The 12,479-nt window shown below is 40.6% G+C and overlaps 1 protein-coding gene across 4 annotated transcripts in view; it reads right to left on the bottom strand.

Moving 5' to 3' along the window:
• Window positions 1-10,146: 10,146 nt before the first annotated feature.
• PPP1R12A (protein phosphatase 1 regulatory subunit 12A) overlaps window positions 10,147-12,479 on the bottom strand; it is a 206,193-nt gene continuing 203,860 nt past the window's right edge. Inside the window, exon 25 of one of the 4 annotated variants that reach the window (XM_074941978.1) lies at window positions 10,147-11,680. In XM_074941978.1, coding sequence (XP_074798079.1) covers window positions 11,594-11,680 — 87 coding nt within the window. In that variant the 3' untranslated portion in view covers window positions 10,147-11,593. The remainder of the gene's footprint in view (window positions 11,681-12,479) is intronic. The other 3 variants (XM_074941979.1, XM_074941976.1, XM_074941977.1) reach the window with 3 other exon arrangements.

Genomic DNA, 12,479 nt, shown 5'->3' with positions numbered 1-12,479 from the left:
AAGGAATTCATTTTGAAGCACTTGGAGGAGAGGAAGGTGATCAGGAACAGTCAACATAGATTCACGAAGGGCAAGTCATGCCTGACCAACCTGATTACCTTCTATGACGAGATAACTGGTTCTCTGGATATGGGGAAAGCGGTGGATGTGATGTATCTTGACTTTAGCAAAGCTTTTGATATGGTCTCCCATAGTATTCTGGCCAGCAAGTTAAAGAAGTATGGATTGGATGAATGGAGTATAAGGTGGATAGAAAGCTGGCTAGATTGTTGAGCTCAGTGGGTAGTGATCAACGGCTCGATGTCTAGTTGGCAGCAGGTATAAAGCGGAGCGCCTCACGGGTTGATCCTGGGGCCGGTTTTGTTCAACATCTTTAACAACGATGATGGGATTAATTGCACCCTCAGCAAGTTCGCAGATGACACTAAGCTGCGGGGAGAGGTAGATACCCTGGAGGGATAGGGTCCAGAGTGACCCAGACAAATTGGAGGATTGGGCCAAAAGAAATCTGATGAGGTTCAACAAGGACAAGTGCAGAGTCCTGCTCTTAGGAAGGAAGAATCCCATGCACCGCTACAGGCTGGGGACCAACCGGCTAAGCAGCAGTTCTGCAGAAAAGGACCTGGGGATTAGTGTACGAGAAGCTGGATATGAGTCAGCAGTGTGCCCTCATCGCCAAGAAGGCCAACGGCATATTGGGCTGTATTCGTAGAAGCATTGCCAGCAGATCGAGGGAAGTGATTTTCCCCTCTATTCGGCACTGGTGAGGCCACACCTGGAGTAGTGTGTCCAGTTTTGGTCCCCCCACTACAGAAGGGATGTGGACAAATTGGAGAGAGTGCAGCAGAGGGCAACCAAATTGATTAGGGGGCTGGGGCACAGTACTTACGAGGAAAGGCTGAGGGAACTGGGGTTATTTAGTCTGCAGAAGAGAAGTGTGTCGGGGGATTTGATTGCAGTCTTCAACTACCTGAATGGGGGTTCCAAAGAAGATGGAGCTCGGCTGGTCTCAGTGGTGGCAGATGACAGAACAAGAAGCAATGGTCTCAAGTTGCAGTGGGGGAGGTTTAGGTTGGATATTAGGAAACACTTTCACTCAGAGGGTGGTGAAGCACTGGAATGGGTTACCTAGGAAGTGGTGGAATCTCCATCCTTAGAGATTTTTAAGGCCCAGCTTGACAAAGCCTTGGCTGGGATGATTTAGTTAGTGTTGGTCCTGCTTTGAGCAGGAGATTGGATTAGATGATCTCCTGAGGTCTCGTCTAACCCTAATATTCTATGATACCATCCCTGCCCAACCTGGCTAATAGCCATTGATTAACCTATCCTCCATGAATTTATCTAGGTCTTTTTTGAACCCTGTTATAGTCTTGGCCTTCACAACATCCTCTGGCAAAGAGTTCCACAGGTTGACTATGCGTTGTGTGAAGAAATACTTCCTTTTGTTTTAAACCTGCTGCCTATTGTGTTAGGAGGAATAAATAACTCCTCATTATTTACTTTCTCCACACCAGTCATGATTTTATAGACCTCTATCTTACACACACGTCATCTCTTTTTCAAGCTGAAAAGTCCAAGTCTAATTAATCTCTCCTCATATGGAAGCTGTTCCATATCCCTAATAATTTTTTTTTTGCCATTTTCTGTACCTTTTCCAATTCCAGTATATCCTTTTTGTGATGAGGTGACCAGATCTGCACACAGTATTCAAGATGTGGGCATACCATGGATTTCTATAGAGGCAATATGATATTTTCGGTCTTATCTATCCCTTTCCTCATGATTCCCAACATTCCGTTCCTTTTTTTGACTGCCGCTGCACATTGAGTGGATGTTTTCAGAGAACTATCCACAGTGACTCCAAGATCTCTTTCTTGAGTGGTAACAGCTAATTTAGACCCCATTATTTTATATGTATAGCTGAAATCTTTCTGGCTCATTTGTGGGTTAATATTGATAGGATAGGTATTAGAGTTATAAGGAAGTGTTTAGAATTTTTTTGGATGCTTGTGAGTTGCTGAATGCATTAATCTTACTTGTAATATCTATATTACATAGTGTAGTGTAATATCTGAGTGGATACAATGTGAGCCTCATGACCATAAGAATCACCATACAGGAGAGGGGCATTAATTAGTGGGAAGAGTTGCTCTTCTCTGGAAATGGTTATGCCCCTCCCAAAAGAAGAAACCCATGGATATCAGCCAGGCTACCACTGGCTCTTACAACTGGAAACTCCCTACCTGTGGATTGAGAAATCATTAACAAAAGGATTAAAGACTTGTGTTGTTGTTCTGCTCTCCTACCTGTGAAGATGAATCATGCCAGTGGACTCCTCTCATCATCTGAGTTTGCAGCTGAGAGCACATAGCAGGAGGGAACTAAGGATCTCTATGTTGCTTGCAGGGGGCTGTGGACAAGGAGTTTCCTAAACATAAGAAAGAGATCCCCAGCTGCTTAGCCTGGGGTAACCCTAAAGGACAAATAGAGCTTGCTGATTATAGAAACCTCTATTACCTTTTAAAATTTAGGGCTGTAGCTCATTTGTGTGCCCATATTCACTTGCTTTAACATTGTAAATAATTCTCTAGTCTCCATTTCCTAATTACTAAATCTTCATATAGTTTATTACAGAATTGGTGGCAAGCATTATCCTTGGTGTGAACTCTAAAGTGCAATTGACCTGGGGTAAGTAACTGGTCCTTTGGGACGAGAAGTAATCTGAATTTTGGTGTTAAGGGACATTTGGGGTTAAGGGACAGTAATCTGTGATTTTGGTGTTAAGGCACATTTATCACAGATATGCTCACCTGGTGACAACACAAACTGGGGTATCCAAGGGTACTGTCTTTGACTCTATTTAAGGCTGTTAATGGGCCTGAGGAGTTGGTTAGTGGAATTTAAGTTTAAAACTCATGACCAGTTTGGGGTTTATGCCGTCAGTGTTTTACTTTCCACCCTGAGGTTGGTACGCACACTCTTGTTTCACTGGTGGGAGCATCAAAAAGATTCTTCAACTCCCATGACAAAGCAAACACATCCAAACAGTTAGGATAACCCTCATATTAGTTCTACTGCTGTACTGTGGGCTAATCACCACCAGCACTAGCTGCTGGCCCATTTTTACTAGCCATAGACTAAAATAGTCTGTATGATCACTAATGATGGAGAGAGGAATGACTGGCTTAGAGGCAAGGTCTACAACTGGATAAACTTAATACAGATGAGCAAAAGTCATCCCATCAGCGTTTTTAAAGTGTGGGATCCAAGTTGTAGGAGGAGGGTTGGGTTATTTTGATTATCAGACTTGAGGGTTGGTCCCTTTCTTGCTTTTGTCTGATTGACAGGTCCATTCCTGAGATAAGAAATTTATACCATCCACTAATTCTTCCAAGAAATGGGAAAGTAAAGTAAAATAGCTGTCAGAAAAAAGCTCCTTGCTTGAATTAATGAATAGACTTGTCAGTCAAGAAGGAACCGCACAATGAACTTCACTGCTTTGTGCATTTCCAATTCTGTCTCAGTTGCATATCATCTTAGCAATCAGAAATGAATCATCTCTGATATTAGAAAAACAGAGAGACTTTAATCTTACCAAGGAGCCCAGGTATGGAGTCATTAACACAGGGATCTTGAAAACAGATGTTCAGAGGCTGTGAAAGATCACATTTTCAAAGAATGTTAGAAAATAATCCTATGCTGTTGGGTAAGTTAACATTTTTGACTAGATGAAGCTCCATGTGATACATAGGCAAACAATGTTTGGGAGTGAGATTCAGACTTTGATTTATCAGTAATGTTGATTTCAGTTATAAAAATCCTTCTCCAATCTAACTGTGGCCAGAAAACTACAGCCTTCTCAGTTCATAGTGATTTCCGCAGACATCATCCATGCCCTTTTCACTCTAAGATTAAGCTACTGTAATGCATTCTATATGGTACTATAACTAAAATCCATTAAGACACTGAAGCTGGTACAGAATGCAGCAGGCCACCACTGAAAGCACATCACTAGGGCTCCATAATTCACAGTGGTTGCCAGTTAGAAACAAAGGGGTTTTGTTCTAGCTTTCATGATCTGGAACCTGATGGTCCAAAAGTCTGCTTCTCCAACCTATGCCATGCTGTTGCAGCTGGAATCAGCAAGGCACTTAAGCTCGGTTTAGGAGAGGCATTCTGCGTGTAGGATGCTTGACACTCAGATACATTCTCTTCCTCAGTTCAGAATAGACCAAATTTACTGGCCTTCAGGGTGGTGAGCAAAGTCCCAGCTTTATGGGGAGAATGAGGGAAGGAGAGAAGATCTTGGAGGCAGGATGAGAGAACGTGGATGTTGCTCTAATTATAAAAGTTATTTGTGTTGTGGGATTGAGCTGACTGGATTGACTTTTTAGATTTCTAATTTAATAAAATATAGGTGTCAATGATCTTTTAATTTTCAGGGGACCTAGAGCTCCCCATTTTTCTCCTATTACTGGTTACACATGGAAAGTATGTATCCTTTAGATGAGGAAAGAACTGTGGTTCTCAAACTTTTGCATTGCTGACCCCTTTCACACAGCAAGCCTCTGAGTGCAACCCCCCCCTTATAAATTAAAAACACATTTTTTATGTTTAACACTATTATAAATGCTGGAGGAGAAGCAGTATTTAGGGGTGGAGGCTGACAGCTGGTGACCCTCCGTGTAATAACCTCACAACCCCAGTTTGAGAACCCTTGGTTTAGGGTTTGTTTGAAGTGCTGTCACCTGTTAGATGTCTGAAGTTTCTGTTCACTAAATATTATGAAGGGGAAGGTGCTTTTTTTTTCCTGATTAAACATTTATTTTGCGGAGTTATTTAATATTTGAAGGAATAAGCAGGCACATCTATTGTCCAGTTATGTCTGCAGTATATTTTAAGTGCAGAATAAAGCATATTTAAGACTAAGCGAGAAATAGTTTGAAACTTGGCTTCCCAGGAAACATCTCTTCCCAGGAAAGAAACTGCTTCTCTTCTGCCTCCTCTCCCCTTTCTCACTGTTTTTCCAAGGTGTTTTTTCAAATTAATTATTTTTTTAGCAAAAACAAACAGTGCAAGTTTGCGTTGGCCTGGGCTTGCTGGCATGTAACACAGGGAAGCAATCCTTTGGGAGATGGATTGTGCTGCCTTGCCTAACTGTTCTTGATAAGCTTCACTAAGTCTGCAAGGCAAAAGTGTAAGGGCCAACTATGTAAGGAGGATTGAAATAATTACAAAGTTGGAATGTGAGGCTTCGGTCCCTGCTATAATTATCCACAGATAGAAATGTTAGACATCCAACACGTGACCAACTTAAAAAACCCTCAAACCCTAGTTTTCTTTTTTTCTGAAGATTACATACTTTCCATATCTAATCAGTAAAAGCAGCAAAAAGGGGAGGTGCTGACATAAGCAAGAATAGCAGATGATTTAATCAGCATGGCAGCAGTTTTGTTTGTGTGGGTAAGCGATTCATTAGGAATGTTTTTAAATCCTATCATCTATGCACCTTTGGGGCTGCTGTACACGACTACTCTAAACTCTACTACTAAAACAGAAATCAGTCTAATTTTGAGCAGGATACAGGTGCAGCTATTTGCTACCAAATACCAGCTACTGCTCAGGCAAGCGAGACAAATGCGAAAGACACCTGCTTAATAAAGCTCACTGGAAATTTTCCAGCAGAACATTTTTGTATTGGAAAGTGCCCATTAGTTAAAACCAAGAGGTTTTGTGGAATCCTGTAGATTTCAATGAAGCTTCCAACAGAACATTAGAAGATTTTGAAACCCGCCTGGTTTCCTATCAGTTTGACTAACCAGCTGTTCAGCTGCCCAGCTGAAGGACTGCCTTGGAGTTGGGGATCCCAGGGCTTCCAGACTTTTATGCCAGTTGGCTCCATGGGCTGCCTGACTTCCACAGCCTGGGAGCTAGTTCCCCTGAGAGTTTGGCAGCTGGGGGGTGGGGTGGAGGTGTCAGGTAGCCTTAGGGTCCCTGACTCTAAAGCAGGCAGCATGGTGAGGCTGCCTGGAAACCAAAACCCCTGGAAGGCCAAGCAGCTGCTGACTGAAATTGACACAATGCTGATCAGTTTCATGGCTGCCCACTACTGAATTACAGCTATGAAACTGATCAGATTGGCTAGTCAGCAAATACAAAAGAACCAGGAGAGCCAGTTTGGGTGTTTTAAAATGAAATATTGCAGGATTTATGTTCCATGAAAAATTGAGTTTTTGGCCTTGTTCAGATATGGAAAAGTTTTTCTTCCAAAAACTCTATTATGGAACAAAAATCTGTTTCCTGGCCAATTCTAGTGCTTAACAACACTTTTCCCTACTACCTGTAGTTTTCGGCTTAAGGTGAAACAGAATCTCTCTCAACCTAGATGTTACAACTCAGTATACGTGAACACCACCCCCTTTAAAAAATACGTAAAATAGGTGAATGTCATCCCTGTCCCCCCAAAAGTAGTCTAGGTATTCCCATATGAAAATGTCCAATAAATGTCAGATGTAACCAAGAGTTCTACAGAAGTTCACTTTATTTAGGTTTTTTAAAAGATAATTCTTATAAGATTTTTAAAAAGTAGCAGTATTCTTACTAACTTTGAGTTATAAAATTTTATAGAAAAGTTCTATAGAATTTAAGTATAATTTAACTTAGAACTGAAGAATGTCTTTTTCTTAAGCCACACACAAAAGAAGCATTGCTAGATGTTGTGGAAGTAACATGTCTCTCAAGAGGTATTATGTACAGATGAGAAGAAACCCCCAAAGGGCAGTTGGAAACCTTATGTTCTTAAGAGTATTGTCACAACCCTATTTGGTGGAGTCCTAGCATTATACAACATTCCATAATACACACACACAATTTTGTATTGGCTGGGTACTTACATCTGGTCCAACAGTGAATTGCATCTTTATGGTTTGGTGCAACAGAAAAGCTGCTTTTCCTACTTGTATAAGCTTAACTTCAAAGAAATTAAAATTGTTGCACAACTTCCAGTTTGACAAGTGGATAAACGGGTAATAAAAGAACAAAGTTTACGATCTTCATGCTGCATCATGAAGTCAAGTACACGGAAGCTCCAACTGAAAGAGAGGGAAATTATTCAATCTAGTAAAAATGTAGGCACCTTTTAAAAGTGGCCCTCCCTTTTCAAACAGAAGTGAACAACCACATCCTTCCTCAGAGCAAAGCGTCAGCCAAGTATGAAAAAATCAACAAGATAAAATGTATGCCATTACTAACCTTAGGCCAGGGACACAAAATACGGGGCAGGGAATTCCATGTTTGAACTGGTTCTTGTTCTGATAGATGGGTTTGCTGCCTCTCCCTATACAGAACAGGCATAGGGGTTCAGCATACTGGCCTAACAGATCTGAGGACACTTGCAGAAGCCTCTCTACAGAGATTCTCAACTTCTAAGGTGGTGTGACAGCTGCTCCCTGCCATTTCATTCCTCTCAACACCGTGGAGATTTCCTATGTATGATTATGCTCACCCTGTTGGAAATTAAGTAGTGTCCTCTCTATTGAATGAAGCCTCCTGATCAAAGCTATGAGGGATAGGGACAGCAGCTCTCCCATTTGGTAGAGCCAGATTCCTGTAGTAGACATGTGGAAGACTTCTGTAGGAGCAGGGTAAAAAGGAGGATCCCATGCCGTTAGCACTCCCCTTCCTTACACCCAAAGGGAGATGTGGGATCAGTGGATCTACATTTGGAATTCCTGCTTGAGGAGACACACCCTTGCTCGCCCGGATTGAGCTAGCGTGCTAAAAGTGGAGAGTAGCTGGGGCAGAGCAAGGGCTTCCCACCAAGTACATACCTGTGGGTCTCAGACAGGATCATAAGCAGGGCATACCTCCCTCCTGCAGCTACACTCTTAGCACACTATCTCAACCAGAGGGAGCACAGCACAGTATGTCTCAAGCTAGAATTTACACCTCCAGCTTGAAAGTAGACATACCCGAAGCTCGGTATCCTCTGTTCACAGACATATGAATGCAGAGGTCAATTGACCACCCCCCCGCATGTTTAAAGTGGTGATTTGACCCAAATACTTTTCAAGTTTATAAACTGAAAACACATAAATGCTTACCCCTTGTCTCCAAATAAGAGTACATTTGTTTTGCTTTAATCTAAACATGGTGGTGTCCCTTTTCCTTAAAAAACAGCTGCTGCACAATGAGGTGGAATAGGTAATATGAAGACCCAGTAGGTCTGCAATGTGGATAGAACAGATCTGGCTTTACACTCTGGAGCACAAAGCAGAGTTTTGCATGGAAGTATGCCAGCTCAGACAATGTCAATAGAAGCTCAGTGAGATAGGAATGGATGATTTTTTGATTTCATGTAGGTGAAAGAACTGGAAACAGAAGAGCAGGGTGCACAAAGACAGAAGGGAAAATGAATGGTGGTTAACTGAAAACTAACCTGTCTTTTTTGGGTACAGGGAGGAAGTGGCAGAAGGCTGCATGGTGTGCGTGCGGTGGGGATTGGGGAAAGCACAAAGGGTGGTTTGGGGAGGGGAACTAGAATCCAGGAGTTCCAATTCTCAGTCCTCTAGCTCTCTAGCCAAAAGCCAGAGTCAGGGATTGAACCAAGGAACTGATACCCAGTCTCTTACATGCACAGATCTCCCTCCTGGCCTCTCAACTCCCTCCAATTGATTGTTATTTATCTAGTCTGAATCCTCATACATGGTCACTCCTTCTAAGACTCCGGTTCCATCCTTGCTGGGTGTTATGGCCACATTAATTGGTGCCGTGGATTGTACGTGCTATCCTATTCCTGTGCTGCTCTCAATCTCAAGCACCAGCTGTTTCCATGTATGTTCAATATTAACTCTGGCACAGCTCTCTCCCCACCCTGGAACAGGTCCATTGAAAATACAAGTTACTGTTTTGAATTCCTTTCTCCTCCATGTCATCCACTGCACCATCAACATCTATAGTAAGTTTAGTCAGTCAGGAACAAGCAGCAATGAAGTGCTTTTCCCATTCCAGTAGCGCCAAATGAGCAAGCAGACCTCCAAAGCAGAACTGTGTTTTAAAGTTCTGTCATTTGCAGGCTGGGGTGTGGTGTTTTGTTTAAAGTTCACTTTTGGGGGTTTGTCTATCTACAGTAAAGTTTAGTTAGGAAAACATTTATGGAGAAATGAATTGGTGCTCCAGAATAATCAATTAAATTCATCAGCTACTCTAATAGAGTCAGGGTTGTATTTTACTGTGGTAACAGCACAAAAAACTGGTTCTCAGTTCAGTTCTGCATACAGACAGGTTTATGTAAAATATATAAACATTTGTCCAAGTTGTTACAGATTGCATAAATATGGCATTTTTACTGGTGCATTTACAGATGTGCATGTACAATGATGTGCAAATAATCACAATTAGATTACAATCTTTGAAAAGCACTTGAACTTTGCATCCAAGTAAAGCAATGAATGAAAAAATGCCCACTGAAGAATTTAAATACCAAACTCATAACATCGTTTAAAATATTCTCAGTAAAACTTTCACACATTTAAAATAGTTTTTATTCATTTTATTTGTATATGTCAAAATACATTTTTTCCAAAAGAGTGGGTTTTGCAACTAGTTTCATGCAGATACAAGGTCTGCTCAGTACTACCAATAAAATCAATATAGCACAGTAGCTGTTCGGTTTTTAGATAAAGAATAAATAACCTAAATATAAAACACTAAAATATTAGAAACACGTATTTACTCATTCACAGGCACCCAAACTTTACCAAATATAATCCAGAATATGCCTAAGTGTCTCATAACAGAACTGAACATGTTGCATCCATTCAAACTGATCAATTCTCTGCCTTTTATGTTAGCGTAAGACAATGGTAATTCCCTATATTCAGACCCATCTCTCATACAGATCAATTACAACAAGCTATCTCAAAAACTATCCTTGTACCTTTAAAATCAAGAATCCTGAGCTTGGTAGTAAGAGCATAACCTCACATCTTCAAAAAACCAATCAACTGAAAGAACATGTTCCCCTGACCAAAAAAACAAAACAAAAATAAAACAAAAACAAAACCACACAAAAAACCTCCCCACCCCAATAAAACCAAACCCCTCCCCAAGAAGTAGGCAGTAGAACACAATGACCTTTTTAAATGAAGGGGTACAAATTCACATTTAATATAGTATACAATAACCAATAATACAATAGCTACTACAAGCTTTACAATGTACAATTTATTTTAATGGCTGAACTGTTCAGTGGTATTAGGCAATAGTCTATGTGCCAATAAGATGTCATGTATAGTTTAGTGAAAATATAAAAGCTGTTTGTTTCTAACAAAAGCAATCTTCACTTAAGTACTTTTTTTTAAAAAAGGCCACTGAAATGTATAAAATGGTCTGAACAGGATGGTGCTATCAACTCAGATGCCTTTTCACATGGCAACAACAGTGCATATAAACATGGTGAGCGTAATGGGTTAGGTTTTTCAAATGATTTAGTAACGTTACTTTGGCTAGCACAACAGTTTTGGACAGCACTCAGATAAATACAGGTATGTGAAATGTAGTGAAGCAGTTATATTTATGCAACTTTTATTATGGTGAACACTATCAACTGAAAAAATGGGAGGAACAAGGTAATAAAAGTATTTTATAGTTCAAACCTTTTGTCACGATAGGGCTCCGTACAATGTGTAAATTCATTTTACCATAAAAATTAATCAACTTTGTTAAACACACTATTCTGGAGTAGCCTAATTTGCAGTAACAGACATTTGCAATAGGGAAGTATATTCAAGCATGCCACGTGGTGGTCTGAAAATCAAAACAGTACACATTTATATATACAGCATCACTCAGTACCTGCTAAAATGAATGTGAAGATTACAGGATCTAACATGTTTCATTACAAACTTTTTTTTTTTTTATTAAAGTGACCAATAAAGGCAGAAAACAGGACTTGTAAAATAACTCTAGTTTCAACGGACTTTAAAGCATCTTGTATAGGAAATAAATGCATATTGCACAAACAGTGAAAGCAAACGTTCCACCAAACAGGTTCCAGGTGGTTGGACAATAGTTAGCAACACAAAGATGTATTTTAAAGGGTTGTGTGGTCTCTGCAAATGATAAAGCTGTGAAAACACTGTACAAGAAAAAACTGGTACATGAATAATTAAAAGCAAACACACAAATCCAAACTTAGATGTAAAGAAAAAACCGAGTATAGAAAAACTATGAACTGTGGCACAACATGAGTAACTGTCTTCTGTGAGAGCTGAAAGCTTTCATTGATGCAAAAGTGTTTATGTACAACTAAGGCTTACTGGTTAAATATCTGAGGCATATCTGGCCTTGAACACTTTCCTCATATGCTGTAGCTGTAAACAAGATTTCTCAGTCATTTTATCTTCTCAGCAGCTGCGCTTTAACATGAAACAATGATCCTGATAAAAAGAACACAGGTAAGAGGGCATTTGGCAGGATATCTGAAAATGACAGTCTCCAAGGTATCTTCCCAAGCTTCCAGTGACTGCCACACCATGGTCCACTGGAGTTACTAGATATGTGCAATACCATTTTGCTGCTGTAGTAAACCTTTTTATTTGGAAAGTTTGCTTATAACTCTGATCAAGGCCCCATTTTCATCTTTTAGCCTCTGGTTGTCTGCCTTCAAGTCTGGTAGCATCTATCAAAAAATGGAAGCACAATGGTTATTTTGCTGGTATAACCTAAAACAAAGGCAACAAAACTAGACAAGGCAGTCATCAGAAATAGAACCTTTAGTCACAAAAGTTGTTTTAATTCCTTCAGTAATAAACTGGTTTAGAGCACTCGGCCTTCTGGCATGAAACAATTAGGCTATGGAATATAAGTTCTCCTTTGCTAGCCCTGGATGCACTAAAATTCAGAAGCCGGAAAAAATGGCCTCATCCTGCTCAAGGTGCTTTTGTGCAAAGGAAATGTTGATTGAATTGTTATAGAGGTTTTAATTACTTCCAAGTGCACAACCAATATGATGGTTATCAATTGATTCTTACTATTCAAGAGGCCCATCTACACTAGCAGTCTGCATTATTTCATCAAGATTTAATATTAAAGCTAAGCATTTCTATTACTGTTCGTTCCTGCACTGGTTCCAGCTTTCCATAATACCCAGCCTGAGCAATATAAAATCATAGAATCATAGAATTTAAGGTCAGAAGGGACATTATGATCATCTAGCCTGACTTCCTGCACAACGCAGGCCACAGAAGCTCACCCACCCACTCCGGTAACAAACCCCTGACCTATGTCTGAGCTACTGAAGTCCTCAAATAGTGATTTAAAGACTTCAAGGTGCAGAGAATCCTTCAGCAAGTGACCCGTGCCCCACGCTGCAGAGGAAGGCGAAAACCCCCCAGGGCCTCTGCCAATCTGCCCCGGAGGAAAATTCCTTCCCGACCCCAAATATGGCGATCAGCTGAACCCTGAGCAAGTGGGCAAGA

The sequence above is a fragment of the Natator depressus genome, chromosome 1, assembly GCF_965152275.1.
Source record: "Natator depressus isolate rNatDep1 chromosome 1, rNatDep2.hap1, whole genome shotgun sequence".
NCBI lineage: Eukaryota > Metazoa > Chordata > Testudines > Cheloniidae > Natator > Natator depressus.
Note: the sequence above shows the minus strand (reverse complement) of the source record. Positions and strands in the feature narration are given on the sequence as shown.